General features: G+C 46.3%; 2 protein-coding genes across 2 annotated transcripts in view; one reads left to right on the top strand and one right to left on the bottom strand.

Moving 5' to 3' along the window:
* Nucleotides 1-2,661, bottom strand: part of ANKRD54 (ankyrin repeat domain 54) — a 26,162-nt gene extending 23,501 nt beyond the window's left edge. Inside the window, exon 1 of the mRNA XM_032139943.2 lies at nucleotides 1,802-2,661. Coding sequence (XP_031995834.1) covers nucleotides 1,802-1,934 — 133 coding nt within the window. The 5' untranslated portion in view covers nucleotides 1,935-2,661. The remainder of the gene's footprint in view (nucleotides 1-1,801) is intronic.
* Nucleotides 2,662-3,219: 558 nt separating this feature from the next.
* EIF3L (eukaryotic translation initiation factor 3 subunit L) overlaps nucleotides 3,220-22,140 on the top strand; it is a 42,679-nt gene continuing 23,758 nt past the window's right edge. The window contains exons 1-7 of the mRNA XM_058431903.1: nucleotides 3,220-3,348; nucleotides 3,865-3,913; nucleotides 5,136-5,346; nucleotides 10,113-10,192; nucleotides 13,788-13,849; nucleotides 18,054-18,123; nucleotides 18,352-18,425. Coding sequence (XP_058287886.1) covers nucleotides 3,316-3,348; nucleotides 3,865-3,913; nucleotides 5,136-5,346; nucleotides 10,113-10,192; nucleotides 13,788-13,849; nucleotides 18,054-18,123; nucleotides 18,352-18,425 — 579 coding nt within the window. The 5' untranslated portion in view covers nucleotides 3,220-3,315. The remainder of the gene's footprint in view (nucleotides 3,349-3,864; nucleotides 3,914-5,135; nucleotides 5,347-10,112; nucleotides 10,193-13,787; nucleotides 13,850-18,053; nucleotides 18,124-18,351; nucleotides 18,426-22,140) is intronic.

The raw sequence follows: 22,140 nt of genomic DNA, 5'->3' as shown, positions 1-22,140 counted from the left end.
CCTGACCTCGTGATCCGCCCGCCTCGGCCTCCCAAAGTGCTGGGATTACAGGCTTGAGCCACCGCGCCCGGCCAAAAGTAATCTTTCTCTTACAATTGGAAAAGCACTTCCAGAATTTCCAGTGTTTGCAGGTTGCCATTGTGAGGTTTATCATTGTACTATATGGAGAAAAATGCTATGTTTATTTGTACTCTCCTCGTCTGCCCCATAATGGATACAGTGCTGAGATAGGATCTCTCACTGTCACTCAGGCTGGAGTGCAGTGGTGTGATCACAGCTCACTGCACTCGAGCTTTCCTCCCACCTCAGCCTCCTGAGTAGCTGGGACCACAGACGTGTACCACCATGCCTGGCTAGCTATTTTTTTGATTTTTCATAGACATGGTCTCACTTTGTTGTTCAGGCTGGTCTTGAACTCCTCACCGCAAGGGATCCTCCTGCCTCCACATCCCAAAATGCTGAGATTACAGGTGTGAGCCACAGTGCCTGGGCCCCAGTTTTTTTTTAAGATGGGGTCTCACTATATTGCCCAGGCTGATCTTGAACTCTTGAGCTCAAGTGATCCTCCCACCTTGGTCTCCCAAAGTGCTGGCATGAGCCACCACATCCAGCCCAATGAAAATCTTCTGACTTCACAACTCCTTCTCAAATGTCATGAACATTTTGAGAATTGTCAAATTGGAGCAACCTGTATCAAATTCCTGTCATATATGGACTATAAGATTTCAGGTAATTTCTTTTCTTTTTTTTTTTGAGGCAGTTTTGCTCGTTGCCCAGGGTGGAGTGCAGTGGTGCGATCTTGGCTCACCACAACTTCCGCCTCCTGGGTTCAAGTGATTCTCCCGCCTCAGCCTCCCGAGTAGCTGGGACTACAGGCATGTGCCACCATACCCAGCTAATTTTGTCTTTTTAGTAGAGACGGGGTTTCACTATGTTGGTCAGGCTGGTCTTGAACTCCTGACCTCAGGTGATCCATCTGCCTTGGCCTCCCAAAGTGCTGGGATTACAGCTGTGAGCCACTGTGCCAGGCCTTGGAGAAGGGTTATTATCATTTAAACTAGAAACTAAATGTCTCCCAAAGTTAGCTTGGTTCGAGCCAGGAATGATTAAGGGCAGTCTGAAGATTAAATGGAAGATGAGGGTTGGTTAGATCAGATCTCTTTCACTGTCATTATTTTCTCACTGTTACAATTTTTGCAAAGGTGGTTTCAGCAATAAAAATATTTCATAAATTTTACAAAAGCAAAGGACCATGAGGACATTGTTGGGGACCCTTCCTGAACCAAGGAAGAGACTGGGACTCTTCCTTGGTTCAGGGAGGGTCCTGAACCAAATAGAGGGTCTGTAAAGCTTAAGCTCCATTGTTTCCAAATTTGTGTCACCTCTGGTGACAGCTCAAGGAAGAAACACAAAACAAGAACGCAGCATAGGGAGTTGGGGCTGGGCATTGCAATTCTCAGTAGGATGTTGAGTGGATGGCATCAGAGCAGACACCTGTAGGTGCCATGCAGATATCGATGGGGAAGGGAATGGGAGTGGGGGTGCCACTGCATTCGATTCTAGACTTGGATAACAGTGAGTGCAAAATCCCAGAGGTGGAGTGTGCCTCAGTAGGAAAAGCGAGGAGGGCGGTGTGACAAAGGCACCCAGAGAGTCCTGGTCACACAGCAAATCAGTGGCGGAGTAGGGACTGGAACTCGGATTTCCACTAGGTGTTGTGTATGGGCAGATGGCTAAACTAAAGCCCCTCCTTGACTCATACACCGGTTTTTATTGGTTTGTTTTATAACCCCATCTCTACCTTGAGGGTTTCCTCTGGCCTCGAACCCGGTGTACTCAAGAGCTGCCCGTGTCCCAGGCTTCGCGACACAGCTGGCCTCATCTTTGCCTGCTCCAACTTTAACGTCCAAAGTTGGGTGGCTCCTCTTCTTCATGCCCTCTTACTGCATGGGACCAAATCTCAATTTTTTTTTTTTTTTTTTAGACGGAGTCTTGCTCTGTTGCCCAGGCTGGAGTGCAGTGGCGCGATCTCGGCTCACTACAGCCTCTGCCTCTCGGGTTCCACCGATTCTCCTGCTTCAGCCTCCTGGGTAGCTGGGATTACAGGCGGACCCTACCACTCCCGGCTAATTTTTGTATTTTTAGTAGAGACGGGGTTTCGCCATTTTGGCCAGGCTGGTCTCGAACTCCTGACCTCAGGTGATCCACCCGCCTCGGCCTCCTAAAGTGTAGGGATCACAGGCGTGAGCCATCGCGCCTGGCCAAATCCCAACTTTTATCCCCAGTAAGTTTAGTCTTTTGAAGTTCGAACGTTTGAATAATTTACTCGCTTTAGGCAAACCGCCTACAACTAAATCCATCAGGCCCCCGTATCCGAATCTCTCTTCACGCGAGAAGCCGGCCATCTTTTATGTAGCATTCTTTTTTTTTTTTTGAGACGGAGTCTCGCTCTGTCGCCCAGGCTGGAGTGCAGTGGCGCAATCTCGGCTCACTGCAAGCTCCGCCTCCCGGGTTCACGCCATTCTCCTGCCTCAGCCTCTCCGAGTAGCTGGGACTACAGGTGCCCGCCACCACGCCCGGCTAATTTTTTTGTATTTTTAGTAGAGACGGGGTTTCACCGTGGTCTCGATCTCCTGACCTCGTGATCCGCCCGCCTCGGCCTCCCAAAGTGCTGGGATTACAAGCGTGAGCCACCGCGCCCGGCTTATGTAGCACTTTCTGTTTCCTCTAACTTTGTCCCTCCTTTACGCCAAATACGTGTCCTTATATCTGAATCTGCACCACTATTATAGATTCATCTTCTTTGAGAAGCCCCTATTTGGAGAGAGGAAAATTCAGGCTACTTATAACCCTCTTATTTATTTTTTTTAGACGGAGTTTTCGCTCTTGTTGCCCAGGCTAGAGTGCAATGGCGCGATCTCGGCTCACCGCAACCTCCGCCTCCCGGGTTGAAGCGACTCTCCTGCCTCAGCCTCCTGAGTAGCTGGGATTACAGGCATGTGCCACCACGCCCAGCTGATTTTGTATTTTTAGTAGAGACGGGGTTTCTTCATATTGGTCAGGCTGGTGTCAAACCCCCGGCCTCAGCCTCAGGTGAGCCGCCCGCCTCGGCCTCCCAAAGTGGTGGGGTTACAAGCGTGAGCCATCGAACACGGCTCCTCCTCTTTCTGGATATGGCTATCTCAGACGGCCAGAGGCCTCGGAAAGGCTTCCGGTTTCCCAGCAGGCCAGAGTGGGGCTGAACTTCCGGCCTCAGGACGCAGGCGCGGGCCGCACATTTGGCTCTTTCCGGCGGTGCTCGCAAGCCAGGTAGCCATGTCTTATCCCGCTGATGATTATGAGTCTGAGGTAAGGTGGGGCCGTAAGGGCGCGGTGGGCTCCACGACGGGGTGATCTGTGGGACCTCTGGATGTGGGTCCTGGCGCGAGGCAGCTTCTGGGTCGCGGCTGGCTCCGGCCGACCTCCCGCCCGGCCCTCAGGCTGCTCCCACAGTTCCCGGCCCCTAGACAACCCTGGCTCTGCCCGCCCACTTCGCGTGTTCGATTCGCTTGTCCTTCCCCTTTCTAAGACCGGGGACCAAAGCTTGTTAGACGTTTCTGTGTTTCTGCACCTGAATTTTTTTGGTCTGGGCTCCGTCTGGTCAAATCTCGCTGATTCCCACAGCCTCTTGTCCTTTGCTCCACCTCATTGCACCCGTAATGTTGTATTGTCATTGTCTGTTTACTGTCCCTTTTCTCTAAGGTGTGTGAGTTCCTCAAAGGCAGGCACAGTGTCTTATTCGCCTCTGTATCCTTAGCTCTCTGCTTGGCATCTAGACTCTAGGATGAGCGTTTTTAATTCCTGACTGTGTCTCTTTCCTTCTAGGCGGCTTATGACCCCTACGCTTATCCCAGCGACTATGATATGCACACAGGTGAGACCACAGGTTAGGCTGGCTGAGGACTCGTAGGGATCAGTTCCTTTTGGAATGTCTTAGAACCAGCTCTTACAGGCACCTGTTAAAAATTGCTCTTTGATGGTCCAGGTTGGGAGTCAGTCATTAGCTGCCAGTGCGAGGGGTTGTATAAAGCTTAATAAACCAGGCTTTTTATCATAGTCCACCTCAGTCTTGGAAGAGAAGGATTACTTACCTGGCTATGGTTTTCTTGTGTAAACTATTAGCCAAATAAGAAAAGCTTTTTTTTTTTTTTTTGAGATGGAGTCTCCCTCTGTCCCCCAGGCTGGAGTGCAGTGGCGCGATCTCGGCTCACTGCAACCTCTGCGTCCCAGGTTCAAGCAGTTCTCTTGTCTCAACCTCCAGAGTAGCTGGGATTACAGGTGCCCACCACCATTCCCGGCTAATTTTTTAATTTTTTTTCTAGAGACGAGGTTTCGCCATGTTGTCCAGGCTGGTCTCGAACTCCTGACCTCAGGTGATCCACCCACTCCAGCCTCCCAAAGTGCTGGGATTACAGGCGTGAGCCACCGCGCCTGGCCTAAAGAAGAAAATCTTGATGTGAAAAATTTAAGTAATTCAAACTAAGCCCGAATGAAATCTTTTTGGGAGGTGTCTGAGGTTTCCTGAAACGTTATAGTGACTTGACTTAGTAGTCAGTGTTATCCATTGTTCTAAGTACTTTGTGTGAAATATTTTGTTTAATCTTTACAAAGATAAAGATTTATGTTAATGACTGTATGTTAATGACTCCTAAAGAATAGAAAATATAGCAGAGAGGTTTATTAGTAGTAACTTGCCACAGGTCATAGATTTAGAAGGTGACAGTTATTCATTCAAGAAATATTAAGTACCTGTTGCCACTTACTTTCCAACAGTCTTGCCTCTCTCCCCTCCAACGCACACTTTTCTAGGCCCTGAGGGTATGTGTGAGTACAAGACAGACAAGATTCCTGACTTCCTAGACTTGGGAGAAGGGTGCAAAACAGATAATAAGTGAAAAATAACTTTAAGTTATAGTAATATTTTTGAAGAAACAGGGACAACGAAATTGGGAGTGACTTGAGATGTTTGTATCTCTGAGTATTCAAAAGGGAATTTTACGCAGACCTGAGTTTAGTTTCTGGGGTGGTCTTGCCATTTCGTTCTATCATATGTGTGGGTTTGAGCGCACTCTGTATTTGTTATATTCAACCTCCAGGAGATCCAAAGCAGGACCTTGCTTATGAACGTCAGTATGAACAGCAAACCTATCAGGTGATCCCTGAGGTGATCAAAAACTTCATCCAGTATTTCCACAAAACTGTCTCAGATTTGATTGACCAGAAAGTGTATGAGCTACAGGCCAGTCGTGTCTCCAGTGATGTCATTGACCAGAAGGTGTATGAGATCCAGGACATCTATGAGAACAGGTATGGGCTACTGGCTGAAAGGGCCTCTTTCTGGGGGGGACTGGCCTGGTAATACAGTTCCTACAAATGAGGTGAGCACTCTGTAAACAGTACTTTCAGGGGGGTGGGGGGATCTTTGTGAGTCCTTCTATCTAGGGACATTTTATTTTGTTAGACTTTATGTATTTGTTTATTTTTTGAATTGGAGTGTCACTCTGTCGCCCAGCCTGGAGTGCAGTGGCAAGATCACAGCTCACTGCAACTTCTGCCTCCTGGGTTCAAGTGATTCTCCAGCCTCAGCTTCCCGAGTAGCTGGGACTACAGGCATGTGCCACCACGCCTAGCTAATTTTTTTGTATTTTTAGTAGAGAGAATTTCACCACGTTGGCCAGGCTGGTGTTGAACCCCTGACCTCAAGTGATCCACCCACCTTAGCCTCCCAAAGCACTGGGATTATAGGTGTAAGCCACCGTGCCTGGCCTAATTTTTGTATTTTTAGTAGAGACGGGGTTTCATCATGTTGGCCAGGCTGGTCTTGAACTTCTGACCTCAAGTGATGTACCCCCGTTGGCCTCCCAGAGTGCTAGGATTACAAGCGTGAGCCACCATACCCGGCCTGTTGGACTTTAATATATCCTCAGAAATTTGTACAAAGCCTTAACTAATATCACTATTAACAATTATAATAATAGTGATTAGCATTTGTTTTTGTTACCAGGATAGATCCGTCAATGTTCAGTGTGTTATTTGTGTTTTTACTCATTTACCCTTCACAGTAACCCCATGAAGTAGCAGTTTTTCTCATTTTACAGATGAGGAAACAGCACAGAAATAAGTCATGTAGCTAGTTTAATGGATGTGCTGAGATTTGAACCTGCAGTGTCTGGCACCAAAGCCTAATTTCTAAACTGTGCTGTGCAGCCCTTCAGTGCATATCAGAGCAAGCTGAACTCCGCAGGTTTTGAGGGGCTGCCATTGTGTAATGAGCATTAGAGATAAGATAGGTCAGTCAAAGCTGGGATAGTCAGGAGTGACTTCACCAAGGACATAGAATTTAAGCAAGTCAGAAGGATGGGGGAGAGAAAACAAGTAGCCAAAGGCCTGTTGATCAATGAATAGGATCTCTGACATGTGTTTTCTTTTTTTGTTGTTTTGAAAGAGCTGATTGTAGTTGAAAAGCAGAGGAAACCTCAGACACTGCATGGTTTTAGGCTTCACCCCTGCCACTCGTGAGCCTAAGTTCTACTTGGTGTGGACTCCAAGGTCCTTCCCACCCCTGCAAGCCACCCATTAGGTTGAGCTGAGAGATCAGCCAGGGGGAACAGAGTCACTTATGACCAAGAAGAATTGTTATGGGGGTTAGTTAGTAAGCAGGAGAGAGAAAGGGAGAAAACCTTGTTCAGAGGTTGAACACCTCCAGCCGAAGAAGGTGCAGCATCAAGGTCTCTCACCACTAGCAAATGGATCCAAGTCATGCGGCACCAAAAGAGGTTAGCAGCCAAAGGCGTTCAAGTGACACAACACCAAAACATGCTACCAATGATGAATCCGTATCTGTACGGGTCTCCAGCAGCCTCAGTTCTTGCCTCCTCAAAAGAAAGAATTCTACTGAGGGGTAAAATGCTACTGATGATGAGTCCGTATCTGTACGGGTCTCCAGCAGCTTCAGTTCTTGCCTCCTCACAAGAAAGAATTCCACTGAGGGGCACAAGGCAAAAGAAGAGAGGGAGGTGAGTTTGAGAGCAGGAGTGAAAGTTTATTAAAAAGCTTTAGAACAGGAATGAAAGAAAGGAAAGGACAGTTGGAACAGGGCCAGGTGGGTGACCTGAAAGGCAAGTGTGCTGACCTGTGTTTTCTTGATTCCCCAGGTCTTTTCTTATTAGAAGCATATAAACAAGTGCCTACAAAAATTAGCTGGGGCATGGTGGCAGCATGCCTATAGTCCCAGCTAGTTGGGAGGCTGAGGTGGGAGGATCGCTTGAGCCTGGGAGGTTGAGGCTGCAGTGAGCTGCGCAACAGAGCGAGACCCTCTCTCAAAATTAAAAAATGGACCAGTGATGTTCAATAGAAATTTAGCTAGACATGAATGTAATTTAATTTTTCAGCCAAGAGAAGAGATTTATTTAAAATATTGTTTCTATATGTAATCAGTATTTAAAAATTAAGGGGATATTTGCGCTTTTTTTCTTTATACTTAAAGTTTCCTAAATCCAGTGTGTATCAGAAGTACTTGATTCATATTTAGATTTTATAGAGTTTATGACTGGAAAAGTAGATTCAAATACTAGAGTAATTCTGAATACACCTAAAAGTTTTCCAATAACTGAGTTAAGTGTTGGTTTTTAAACTTAAATGGCAACTAACTGAAATTTAAAGTAACTCTTTGCTTATATAGTAGCCACATGTAGCTAGTGGCTACCGCATTGGGCAGTGCTGGCAGATACAGATGATAGTTGACGCCAAGCATGTTGTAAGTCTTTCTCTAGGAGAATGTAGTGAGAAGAAATGCTGGTGCCTTAAGAAGTATGTTTCTTTAGGGATGGGTGGGCAGGCAAAGAAAGGATCTAGTAAAGGAGGCAGAAAGAAAAGTGAAAAGTAGATAGTAAATTGGCAAAGAAATGTCACAGGAACCAAAAGGTCTGCAGAAGAAACTGAGGAAGAGAGTATCACCAAACGTTTTAGTGAGGTCCAGATGAGAAAAAAGCCAGTTGAATTTGGTAACTTGGAGGGCCTTGGTAACCTTAGCAAGGTCAATGTCAATAGAGTGATGGAAGCAACAGCCAGAGAGCAGTGGGGTGAGAAAGGGGAATTGGTAAGTATCGGGGGCATAAAGGGTCACTGAGCAGCTCAACCCAACTCCACACTTCAATCTTTCTCAACACAAGAAAATATTGTTTTTGTATCAGTTAGGGACCCATCAAGCTTTCCAGGATAATCTCCTGCCTCTGTATCATTAACTATAGCCATATTTAACTGCTTGCTGTTTTCTGATATAAGAACTACTTTTTTGGCCAGCATTCTTTAACAAATAGCATTTCCATCTCCTGGAGCATATCCAAACGTCTCTAAACACAGAAGCAAATCAGTCTGCTGCAGTCCAAGGCCACAACAGACCTACAGCATCCAATTTAAACACTGCTGCCTATCCAATCCAAACACTGCTACTGGACAAACCTGCAGCAGGTTGTTTAATTTTCTTCTCCTGATCCCCTCAGCAGCTATTAATACTTTCCTCCAGGCCAGGCGCGGTAGCTCAAGCCTGTAATCCCAGCACTTTGGGAGGCCGAGGTGGGCAGATCATGAGGTCAGGAGATCGAGACCATCTTGGCTAACACGGTGAAACCCCGTCTCTACTAAAAATACAAAAAATTAGCCAGGCGTGTTGGCGGGTGCCTGTGGTCCTAGCTACTCGGGAGGCTGAGGCAGGAGAATGGCGTGAACCCGGGAGGCGGAGCTTGCAGTGAGCTGAGATCGCGCCACTGCACTCCAGCCTGGGGGACAGAGCAAGACTCCGTCTCAAAAAAATAAAAAAAAAATAAAAAAAATACTTTCCTCCAATCTCCTCAAGCCTCACCCCTCCTGCTTCTCTGGCTCTTTTAGTCCAACATATAAATATGCTCAAGTTCCCCTAAAAAACACCGAACAGGCCAGGCATGATGGCTCATGCCTGTAATCTCAACACTTTGGGAGGACAAGACAGGGGGATCGCTTGAACCCAGGAATTCAAGACAAGTCTGGAATATAGGAAGGCCCTGTCTCTACGGGATGGGGGTTGGGGAGAAACACAGAAACAGAACAGAAAAGAAACACTGAAACAGGCCAGGCGTGCTGGCTCACACCCATAATATCAACACTTCGGGAGGCTGAGGCAGGTGGATCACTTGAGGTTAGGAGTTCCAGACCAGCCTAACCAATGTGGTGAAACCCCGTCTCCACTAAAAATACAAAATTAGCCAGGCATGGTGGTGCACACCTATAATCCCAACTACTTGGGAGGCTGAGGCAGAAGAATCGCTTGGAGCCAGGAGGCGGAGGTTGCAATGAGCTGAGATCGCACCATTGCACTCTAGCCTGGGCAACAAGAGCGAAATCCCGTCTCAAAAAAAATAAATAAATAAAAAATAAAAAACAGAAAAACACAGAAACAAAACACAAAGCTGCTCAGTGACCCTTTATGTCCCCGATACTTACCAATTCCCCTTTCTCACCCCACTACTCTCTGGCTGTTGCTTCCATCATTCTATTGACATTGACCTTGCTAAGGTTACCAAGGCCCTCCAAGTTACCAAATTCAACTGGCTTTTTTCTCATCTGGACCTCACTAAAACATTTGGTGATACTCTCTTCCTCAGTTTCTTCTGCAGACTTTTTGGTTCCTGTGACATTTCTTTGCCAATTTACTATCTACTTTTCACTTTTCTTTCTGCCTCCTTTACTAGATCCTTTCTTTGCCTGCCCACCCATCCCTAAAGAAACATACTTCTTAAGGCACCAGCATTTTTTCTCACTATATTCTCCTAGAGAAGGACTTACAACATGCTTGGCGTCAACTATCATCTGTATCTGCCGGCACTGCCCAATGCAGTAGCCACTAGCTACTGTGGCTACTATATAAGCAAAGAGTTAAACTTTAAATTTCAGTTAGTTGTGGACTTGAAGGGCTTTGGCCTCAGCTCTGTTTATTTGACATCTTCCCCTTTCTAAGCCTGGGTCTTCATCTGTAAAATGTTAGGATTGGCATTCTCCAGTCCTTTTGGAATTTTAGAGTTTTTTTGTTTGATTTTTAGCTGGACCAAGCTGACTGAAAGATTCTTCAAGAATACTCCTTGGCCGGAGGCTGAAGCCATTGCTCCACAGGTTGGCAATGGTAGGTGTGAGCTCTTTATATCTTACGCACTGAGCGGAATCCAGTGGCTGAGTCATTAGACAGGAAGCTGAAGAGGGTCTGTGTCTGTCTTGCTCACCGTTTTGTTTCCCTGGTGCTTGGTATATAGTAGGTCCTTAGCAAAATAACTTGTTGAAGGCTGTATGATTTAAGAGGGGACAGAGATCTCTCATATATGATGAAATTTAGATCTTTGTACTGACTTGTTTCTATTTCCCTCTGTAATGTGGGGGTCATTACAATCACTCTGGAATAAGCTCTCTAGCTTCCCACCTTTCACTTTTTTTTTTTTTTTTTTTGAGACGGAGTCTCGCTCTTTCACCCAGGCTGGAGTGCAGTGGCGCGATCTCGGCTCACTGCAGGCTCCGCCCCCCGGGGTTCACGCCATTCTTCTGCCTCAGCCTCCTGCGTAGCTGGGACTACAGGCGCCCACCACCACGCCCGGCTAATTTTTTGTATTTTTAGTAGAGACGGGGTTTCACCGTGTTAGCCAGGATGGTCTCGATCTTCTGACCTCGTGATCCGCCCGCCTCGGCCTCCCAAAGTGCTGGGATTACAGGCGTGAGCCACCGCGCCCGGCCTCCACCTTTCACTTTCTTAGATAATGTCCTTTATATATGGGTGAGGTAGGCAAATCCAACTTCATTATTTTGCTTGTGGATATTCTGCTACCCTAGCACCTATTTATTTATTTATTTATTGAGATGGTGTCTCTCTTTGTCGCCCAGGCTGAAGTGCAGTGGCGCAATTTGGCTCACTGCAACCTCCGCCTCCCAGGTTCAAGCGATTCTCCTGGGTTCAAGCGATTCTCCTACCTCAGCCTCCCGAGTAGCTGGGATTACAGGCACCCGCTACCACGCCCAGCTAATTTTTGTATTTTTAGTAGAGACGGGGTTTCACCGTGTTGGCCAGGCTGGTCTCGAACTGCTGACATCAGGCAATCTGCCCACCTCAGCCTCCCAAAGTGCTGGGATTATAGGCATGAGCCGCCGTACCCGGCCTGCCGAGCTAATTTTAAACAATTTTTTGTAGATATGGGGTCACACTTTGTTGACCTGGCTGATCTTGAACTCCTGACCTCAAGTGATCCTCCCAAAGTGCTGAGATTACAGGCATGCGCCACTGTGCCCAGCCACATTGTCTTGATTACTATATTTTTGTAGTAAGTTTTGAAATTGGGAATTGTAGGCCGGGCGCAATGTCTCACACCTGTAATCCCAGCACTTTGGGAGGCCAAGGTGGGTGGATCACCTGAGGTCGGGAGTTCGAGACCAGCCTGATTAACATGGAGAAACCCCGTCTCTACTAAAAATACAAAATCATCAGGGCATGGTGGCACATGCCTGTAATCCCAGCTACTTGGGAGGCGGAGGCAGGAGAATCACTTGAACCCAGAAGGCAGAGGTTGCAATGAGCCAAGATCGCGTCATTGCACTCCAGCCTGGGCAACAAGAGTGAAACTCCATCTCAAAAAAAAAGAAATTGGGAATTGTAAGTCCTCCAACTTTGTTCTTTTTTTTTTTTTTTCCCAAGATTGTTTTGACTATTCTGGGTCTCTTGGATTTCCTTATTGATTTTAGGATGGACTTGTCAATTTCTGCAAAGTAGCCAGCTGGGATTTTGAGAGGAATTGCCTAGAATCTGAAGATCACTTTGGGGAGTATTGCTGTCTTAACAGTATTAAGTCCTCCAGGCCGGGTGCGGTGGCTCATGCATGTAATCCCAGCACTTTGGGAGGCGGAGGTGGGTGGATCACGAGGTCAGGAGATCGAGACCATCCTGGCTAACACGGTAAAACCCCGTCTCTACTAAAAATACAAAAATATTAGCTGGGAAGGCTGACATGGTGGCGGGCGCCTGTAGTCCCAGCTACTCGGGAGGCTGAGACAGGAGAATGGTGTGAACCCGGGAGGCAGAACTTGCAGTGAGCTGAGATTCCACCACTGCACTCCAGCCTGGGTGACAGAGCAAGACTCTGTCCCCCCAAAAAAAAACAATAGTATTAAGTCCTCCAATCTATGGACATGGGATGTCTTTGATTTATTTAGGTCTTTGGTTGCCTTCACCAATGTTTTGTGTTTTCAGTGTACAAGTCTCTCATTTCTTTTGTTATAGCTAACGTCTTTTGAACACTTACTCCTTTTCTCCCCCCCGCCCAAGACAGAGTCACGGAGTCTTGCTGTCTCACCCAGTCTGGAGTGCAGTGGCGCGATCTCTGCTCGCTGCAACCTCTGCCTCCTGGGCTCAAGCAATTCTCCTGCCTCAGCCTCCCAAGTAGCTGGGATTACAGGCACCCGGTTGATTTTTGTATTTTTAGTACAGATGGTGTTTCACCATGTTGGCCTGGCTGGTTTTGAACTCCTGACCTCAAATGATCCACCTGCCTCAGCCTCCCAAAGTGCTGGCATTACAGGCATGAGCCACTGCACCTGGCCTGAACATTTACTCTCAATTGACTAAACACAGAATGAGTTCAAAACTTATTCTGTGGCTGGGTGTCGTGGCTCACAGCTGTAATTCTGGTACTTTGGGAAGCTGAGGTGGGAGGATTACTTGAGGCTGGGAGATTGAGACCAGCCTGAGCAACATAGGGAGACCCCCTTCTCTACAAAAAATTTTTTAAAAAAATTATCCAGGCATGGTGGCACATGCCTGTAGTCCCACCTACTCGGGAGGCTGAGGTGGAAGGATCGCTTGAGCCCTGGAAGTCGAGGCTGCCGTGAGCCATGATCATACCACTGCACTCCAACCTTGGCAACAGAGCGAGACCCTGTCTTCAAACAAACAAACAAACAACATTCTGAAATTAATATTTTCTTTTTTTTTTTTTTTTTTGAGACGGAGTCTCGCTCTGTCACCCAGGCTGGAGTGCAGTGGCGCAATCTCGGCTCACTGCAAGCTCTGCCTCCCGGGTTCACGCCATTCTCCTGCCTCAGCCTCTCTGAGTAGCTGGGACTACAGGCGCCCGCCACCACGCCCGGCTAATTTTTTTGTATTTTTAGTAGAGACGGGGTTTCACTGTGGTCTCGATCTCCTGACCTCGTGATCCGCCCGCCTCGGCCTCCCAAAGTGCTGGGATTACAAGCGTGAGCCACCGCGCCCGGCCGAAATTAATATTTTCTTTATTCCTTTCTTTTTTTTTTGACATGGGGGTCTCACTGTGTTGCCCATGCTGGAGTGTAGTATGATAATGGCTGACTGCAACCTCTGCCTCTTGGGCTCAAGCGATCCTCCCACCTTAGCCTGCCAAGTAGCTGGGACCATGGGTGCGCACCACCACGCTTGTCTAATTACTCTTGTGTGCCGGTTTATTTATGCACTTGGATGGCAGAAGTCTCTAAATGGCGAAGGAAAATAGATCTGAATGAGATCTTAATCTCATCGACAGAGATTGAGGTTGATGGAGTCAAATGAGAAGTGGATTTTCTCATTGCATGTATTTTTGGGGCATATGCATAGCAATTTAGATGTTGTTTAGTCTTCAGAATTACCTTTATTCCTCCCCACCAAAGAGCTAAAGCTGCCAGGATACCCCAGTTTTATGGTTAGTGAAGCACCCCTCTGCCATCTCTTTCAGATGCTGTCTTCCTGATTTTATACAAAGAATTATACTACAGGCACATATATGCCAAAGTCAGTGTAAGTATTTAAGTGTCGCAGTTTTTTTGTTTTTGTTTTTTTAACTCTGTGCTGTTTTTGTCCCTAGAACACAGTCATTTGTTTATATTGGTTCAGTGTCTAGGTGTGATTGGCATGTTTTTGAGTTTTAAGAAATGGTGGAAGGAACAATTTAACCCAGAAAGCTGTTCAGACACACTAACGCTATATAACCTATGCATTCTTTTAAATTTCTCTGTCCCCACAATTTTCCTGGACTGGGCAATCACCCATGCACTGGTTATAGGCTGCCATCCTCATAGGATATTTCCAGGCACCTGCTGCTGCTTCTGCTTGGGGTTCTTTTTCCCTTCAGAGCATTGAGCCTCCGTTTCTCTGAAATGTACATAACACTGTCACTGTATGCCAAGCACAATGCTAGGCACTTAGCACACATCTTCACATATCTAATTCTACTATCAATTGTGCAAAGTTGGCACCTGAGGTGCCAACAGGTTACTTTTTCTCAAATTTATCCAGCTAGTAAGTGACAAAACTCCTTGAATCTAGACCAGCTTGTTATAACACCAGTATTCTACACATTATCCCAGCTTTGGGCACTTGGCTAGATTCTGTTCTTCCCAACTTCTAAATTAGAGAGTACCTGAAGGTTTTTTTTTTTGAGAGAGAGTCTCACTCTGTCGCCCAGGCTGGAGTACGGTGGCACGATCTCAGCTCACTGCAGGCTCCACCTCCCAGGTTCACGCCATTCTCCTGCCTCAGTCTCCTGAGTAGCTGGGACTGCAGGTGCCTGCCACCACACCTGGCTAATTTTTTTGTATTTTTAGTAGAGACGGTGTTTCACTGTGTTAGCCAGGATGGTCTCCATCTCCTGACCTTGTGTTCCGCCTGCCTCAGCCTCCCAAAGTGCTGGGATTACAGGTGTGAGCCACCACGCCCGGCCTAGAGTGCCTAAAGTTTCTTAAAATGCCATCTCTACTATTTAAGGCCGGGCGCGGTGGCTCACGCCTATAATCCCAGCACTTTGGGAGGCTAAGGGCAGGTCACCTGAGGTCAGGAATTTGAGACCAGCCTGGCCAACATGGAGAAACCTTGTCTCTACTAAAAATATAAAGCACAAAAATAAGCTGGGCGTGGTGGCGGGTGCCTGTAATCCCAGCTACTTGGAAGGCTGAGGCAGGAGAATCGCTTGAACTCAGGAAGCAGAGGTTGCAGTGAGCCGAGATCGTACCACTGCACTCCAGCCTGGGTGACAGAGTGAGACTCCTGTCTCAAAAAAAAAAAAAAAATGCCATCTGTATTATTTATATACACCAGTCACTTAATCTCTATCTTTAGCCTCAGTTGCCCACTGAAGTCCAGACTTGTATATTCAGCTGTCAACATCTGCACTTGGTGTCTGAGTCATCTCAAGCTTAACACATCTAAAACTGAATTTTTATTTTCCCTCAACTAGTTTTTCTCATGGTAATCATCTCAATAAATGCTACCGTTAATTACCAAGTTAATTGGACTGAAAACCTTGGCATTATTCTTGACTTTTCTCTGACATGATATGCAGCAAATCCTGTTAAGCTCTGTCTTCAACATACTTCTTTTTGTTGTTTTGTTTTATTTTGTTTTGTTTTTGAGACAGAGTCTCACTCTGTCATCCAGGCTGGAATGCAGTGGTGCAGTCTCGGCTCACTGCAGCCTCTGCCTCCTGGGCTCAAGCAATTCTCCAGGCTCAAACAGTTCTCCTTCCTCAGCCTCCTGAGTAGCTGGGATTACAGGCATGCGCCACCACGTCTGGCTAATTTTTGTATTTTTAGTAGAAACAGGGTTTCGCTATGTTGCCCAGGCTGGTCTCGAACTCCTAACCTCAGGTAATCCACCCGCCTCGGCTTCCCAAAGTGCTAAGATTACAGGCATGAGCCACTTTGCCTGGCCTTCAGCATACTTCTTGAATCAGCCACTTTTCACTGCCACACTGCTGCTCACCTAGTTCAAGTCATTATCATCTCTTCCCTGAATTACTGCAGGAGCTGCTTACCTGGTGTCAGTTTCCACTCTTGGCTGTTTATTCTCAACATAATAACCAGCATGATCCTTTTGCTACATAGTTTCATCACGTCACTCCCAATCCTGCCATGACTTCCCATCACACTTACTAATTCCAGGTTTTAGCCCTGTTTCCCTTCTCAGTCATTTACTGAAACTTTTCCCCTCCCTCCATGGGCTCCTGGCAACAATCCGTGGCACTTCAGAGCACTTATCTCTTGTACGTTGTATTTGTTTATTTAGGGGAGGGAGTTTCTTAATCTACTAGAAGGTTAACTCCACCGGGGTATGCGCTTGTCTTGTTCACTAATATAGTTCAGTGCCTAGAATAATGTCTGGTCATAATGGTGTTAATTGAGCATGTGTGTGCTTGCATGCATGTGTAAGTGAAGGAAATTGGCACCAAGATCTCCACCTAAGGAGGTCCTAGTTTCTCACAGTTACTCACCCCTCTTCTCCTTGAGGACCACTTGATATGGCTAGAACTCCTGCCTTGACCACAGGAGCCACTGTCAGTAGTGGTAGATGGAAAAATTCTTGCTGCCAGAGTAAGGGGCCATGTTTTTCCGGCATCCCAGTGGGATCTCTGACTACTTTATCTGATAGAAAGTAAAGATTCCTGGCCAGGCACGGTGCCTCACGCCTGTAATCCCAGAGAGGCCAAGGTGGGTGGATCACGAGGTCAGGAGTTCGAGACCAGCCTGACCAATATGGTGAAACCCCGTCTCTACTAAAAATACAAAAATTAGCCAGGCGTGGTGGCGCGTGCCTGTAATCCCAGCTACTGGAGAAGCTGAGACGGAAGAATCACTTGACCCTGGGAGGTAGAGGTTGCAGTGAGCTGAGATCGCGCCACTGCACTCCAGCCTGGGCACCAGAGCAAGACTCCGTCTCAAAAAATAATAATAATAATAAAGATTCCCTACTACCATTGATGCTAAAGTTCAGGTACTTTGTGGATATGCTAAGAATCTAGCCATTATGTGCACACTGCTTTTTTGGGAACACCATGACACCATAGCCCATAGTATAGCTGGTTTTACCACCTCTAATCTCTCTGTTCGGTCTGTAGATGAAGATTCAGCAGAAGTTTATTGATGCTGTTATCTTTTTATTAGCTACCAGGACTCCTACATAAATGACCAGTTTTAAGCCCTTGGGGAGCAGTTTTCCATTGAATGTGCTTAGATTGTGCTTAATGTATTAAGCACCTTACATAACTTTTATTAAACAGAGACGGGGTCTTGCCATGTTGCCCAGCCTGGTCTCAAACTCCTGGGCTCAGGTGATCAGCCCATCTCAGCCTCCCAGAGTGCTGAGATTACAGGCGTGAGCCACTGCACCCAGCTACATAATCTTACTTAATTGTGACTAGTCAACAATCTTTTGCCCACATTTTACAGACAGATTAAATACCTTGTGAGAACCCCACAGTTAATAAGAGGTGGGACTGACTCCAAAGTTGTGTTTCTTCTCCATCACAAATAAGTTGTTCATGGTATGGTTCCCCAGCTCAGAAACTATCAGTGGTTCTCAAATGCAAGCAACATAAAGACCAGACCAGGGGTCAGCCACCTTCTCTGTGGAAGGTCAGATAATAAGTATTTTAGGCTCGAGGGCCATGATGGTTTCTGTCAAATCTGTTCAGCTATGTCTTTGTGGCAGTTATCAACAATATGTAATGAGTGGGCATGGCTGTGTTCCAGTAAAACTTCTTTATTTACAAAACAGGTGGCAGAATAGATTTGCAGGCCCCCTGACCTAGATTCTTGTTTGGCATTGGAAGACTGCAACATTCCTGGCCCGTAGTCTAGTGATGCCCGGTGCAGCATTATCTTCTCTTAACTCCCTAGCCTTCAAGTGCCACAATTTAACTTCTTCGCCTTTGCTAGTGTGGTTTCTTTTCTGAAACGCTTTTCCTTCTCTCTGCTTTGCCAGATCATCATGCCTGCTCTGAGGGTCATTTAAGGTCTGTTGCTGTAGAACCTAACCACGTGTTGCAGTATTCAGTGCCTCAACTGCCATAGGACTTTCTGTCTTCCCTCTCACTTGCATATTTACATACTAAGAAAGAGAGGACAGATACCAATTCTTTTGTATTTGTTCACGGCTGTCACAGTATACCATGGGTAAAACACATTAAAATTAAATATCTGTATCTTGATATCTCTTGTTTTCTTTACAGGGGGGACCTTCCTTGGAGCAGAGGTTTGAATCCTATTACAACTACTGCAATCTCTTCAACTACATTCTTAGTGAGTCTGAGATTTGGCCAAGGGGGTGTGTGTGGTTATGATGAGGTTCAGCATTGGCCTCCAGCTTTTTTTTTTTTTTTTTAAGCAGGATCTTAATGTGTAGGTGGGAAGAGGGGAGGTCTTGTGATTCATGGTCCTTTTAAGAGAGAAATTACAAAGCATTCTGCAGCCTATGGAATGGGCATAGTCATTGCTTTGAATCTGACTTTTCTGTGATCTCCTGCACAGATGCCGATGGTCCTGCTCCCCTTGAACTACCCAACCAGTGGCTCTGGGATATCATCGATGAGTTCATCTACCAGGTATCTGGTCAGCTTCAGCCTAATTTGAAATAACTGGTCCATGCCAGGAATAGCTGTTACTATTGTTTGTGTAAAAAAAACTGCATAGTGTAAAAATATCCCCATTGTAGTGTAAAACACCCCATGGCAGTAGACTCCAGTTTCAGTTGGCTTTCTGAAGAGACAGGGAAGCCTAAGCACTCCAGATAGGAAGCTGGAAGTCGGGTAAGTTCAGCTCCTGACCTTCATCAAGCTCTTACTAGACCTTGTTAGGTGGTCTGGTGGGAAGAACACTGGCTTCACAGGCTTTGGAGCCAGGTGGAAGTGGATTCTAACTTGGGTGCTGCCACCTGCTGGTAGCTCTGTAACAGTGATGTGCTGTTTAAACAGCCTCACTTTCTTTACCCACGCAATGGAAATGTTCTATATCTTTTTTTTTTTTTTTTTAAGAGTCAGGGTCAGGCCAGGCGCGGTGGCTCAAGCCTGTAATCCTAGCACTTTGGGAGGCCGAGGTGGGCGGATCACGAGGTCAGGAGATCGAGACCATCCTGGCTAACACGGTGAAACCCTGTCTCTACTGAAAGTACAAAAAATCAGCTGGGCGTGGTGGCAGACGCCTGTAGTCCCACCTACTCGGGAGGCTGAGGCAGGAGAATGGCATGAATCCAGGAGGCGGAGCTCGCAGTGAGCCAAGATCGTGCCACTGCACTCCAGCCTGGGTAACAGTGCAAGACTCTGTCTCAAAAAAAAAAAAAAAAAAAAAAAGTCAGGGTCTCACTCTGTTGCTCAGGCTAGAGTGCAGTGGTGTGATAATAGCTTACTGCAGCCTAGAACTCCTGGGTTCAAGTGATTTTCCCACCTCAGCTACCCGAGTAGCTGCCACTACAAGGCCCGCAGCAGCTTACGTGGATATTTATATTACTGTAGAGACAAGGGTCTTGCTGTGTTGCCCATGCTGGTGTTGAACTCTTGGCCTCAAGTGAGCCTCTTGACTTGGCCTCCCAAAGTGAGCCACCATGCCCAGCCATCTATATCTTGATTGTGGTGGTGGTTACTTAAGTGTATGCTTGATCAGAATACAATAGAACATTTTCATCACAATGAGAATATCACCTACCTCAGGAGTTAACTGTTCAAGGTCGAATGAGAACTGTGCCAAATGCAAATAAAGTACAGCAGCTGTGTAGCCTGGGGGTAAAAGGCCAGGTTTTGCTGTTTACTGACTTTTTTTTTTTTTTTTTTTTTGAGATAGTCTGACTGTTACCCAGGCTGGAGTGCAGTGGCGTTATCCCGGCTCACTGCAACCTCTGCCTCCCGGGTTCAAGCAATTCTCTTGTCTCAGCCTCCCCAGTAGCTGGGATTATAGGTGCCCGCCACCACGCCCAGCTAATTTTTGTATTTTTAGTAGAGATGGGGTTTCTCCATGTTGACCAGGCTGGTCTCAAACTCCTGACTTCAGGTGATCCGCCCTCCTCGGCCTCCCAAAGTGCTGGGATTACAGGTGTGAGCCACTGCGCCTGGCCTGCTGGCCCATTTTAAAATGGTAACATGTTCTGTTGTGGGCACATTACTTAACCACACCGTGCATTGGTTTCCCCATCTCTAAAACAGAGATTGCTGCGAATGTTGCTGAGATACTGCGTATAAAGTGTTTAGCATAGTGTCTGTCACAGAATAATTAATACATGTTGCCTGTTGATTGTGATGATGTTCAATGTCATCATTCTTTTCCATCTTATTTAGCCCAGTCCTTCTATTTAAAAATACAGATTACAAGGTTGCTCACAACTATAATCCCAGCATTTTTGGGGGCCAAGGCAGTAGGATCGCTTCAGTCCAGGAGTTCGAGAAATAGAGACTACAAAATATAAAACAGGCTGGGCGTGATGGCTCACGCCTGTAATCCCAACACTTTGGGAGGCCTAGGTGGGCAGATCACAAGGTCTGAAGATGGAGACCATCCTGGCCATAATGGTGAAACCCCATCTCTACTAAAAAAAAAAAAAACAGCTGGGTGTGGTGGTGTGCGCTTGTAATCCTAGCTACTCTGGAGGTTGAGGCAGGGAAATCGCTTGAACCTGGGAGGCGGAGCTTGCAGTGAGCCAAAATCGTGCCATTGCACTCCAGCCTGGCAACAGAGTGAGACTCTGTCTCAAAAAATATATATATATATATATAATTTGACAAAATATAATTCTTTCCTCCTTTGTGCTCTGTCTATAGCTCTGATTATTTCAGGATAAATTGGTATCTTAATAAAGGTGTTATTAGAACTCCATGAACCAGGGAGACGTTGTGTATACAGAGTGCTGAACCGTTACAAGTGGTGAGCTGAGAAACCTTCATAGTGCTCCTCGAGAGGGAGGCTTCCCGCTCAAGATTAGGCTTCAGTGCCTTTCATAGCAAAGGCCACAAACTGCCTTGTTTGCCCTCTGGCTCCTTGGCTTGTGTCATCCTCTTATTTGGAATACTTATAGATGAATAGCAGTCCTTTTGACTTAGAGCAAGTGAAGAAGGATCATCCATGCTGATTTTCTTTATCCCTCTTAAGATAATCATAATTCCCTGGGCTTAGCCAGTCTTGTCATTAAGGGGCTTACGGTGCTTTCTAACAAAGACTGTCCAGTGAGGGTCAGTGAGTGCCTGGTGTATTTCCTCCTGGCCAGGCAGATGCCACATGGGGTAGGGGGCTCTTCGTCGCCACTCTCTTTCATTTATTTGTTTTTGTTTTTTCAAACTACAGATACAGTGAAAGTGCCTGCCTGCCTTGCTTTTGCAGAGGTATCAATTACTGTCTAGAAGGAAAGGCACCTTGTTGACGTTTCTCAGGCACTTACATAAACATGACTGTATAAAGAGAGATCACTTCAAAAATGGTTATGTACTCTATTGTGCCATTTACCGTGACTTGTTAACACACTTAAACCGTATTTTCATAAACCTGACTTGCTCTTTTGCTGCAGTGTGCGTGATATGGATATACCATGCCTCTGATGATGAACATTTGGGTTGTCAGTTTCCACAATTACAGGCAGTGAATCAGTGAATATCCATATATATGTTGTACACAGGCATATTTTTAGGGATCACTACCTAGAAGTAGAATTGTGGATTGAACGATACCTGCTTTTTAAATTTTTTAAAGTCAGCTTACTGAGGCGTAGTTTATTTTTTTATTTAAGTAGAGATGAGACACCAGCTCACGCCTGTTAATCCCAGCACTTTGGGAGGCCGAGGCGGGTGGATCACGAGGTCAGGAGTTCGAGACCAGCCTGACCAACATGGTGAAACCCCGTCTCTACTAAAAATACAAAAAAATTAGTCAGGCGTGGTGGCAAGTACCTGTAGTCCCAGCTACTCAGGAGGCTGAGGCAGGAGAATCGCTTGAACCTGGGAGGTGGAGGTTGCAATGAGCTGAGATTGTGCCACTGCACTCCAGCCTGGGTGACAAAGCGAGACTCTGTCTCAAAAAGAAAAACAGGTGTGAACCACCATGCCCAGCCATGAGGTGTAGTTTAATATACAATAAAATGTACCAGTATCAGTGTACAGCTGATGAGATTTGACAAATGTGTACAATGCCACAATCAAGATAAAAGAACGTTTCATCACTTTGAATTATAATAAATAGTAATATATTGCCCCGACAATGGGCTGTATCAAATTGTGCTACTACCAGCGGTGTTTGAGAGCAACTGTTGGTTTTTTTGTTTGTTTGTTTGTTTAAGAGATGGGG

This window comes from Hylobates moloch, unplaced genomic scaffold (assembly GCF_009828535.3).
Source record: "Hylobates moloch isolate HMO894 unplaced genomic scaffold, HMol_V3 SCAFFOLD_19, whole genome shotgun sequence".
Taxonomy (NCBI): domain Eukaryota; kingdom Metazoa; phylum Chordata; class Mammalia; order Primates; family Hylobatidae; genus Hylobates; species Hylobates moloch.
The sequence above is the reverse complement of the archived record's forward strand: the minus strand, read 5'-3'. Positions and strand labels throughout refer to the sequence as shown.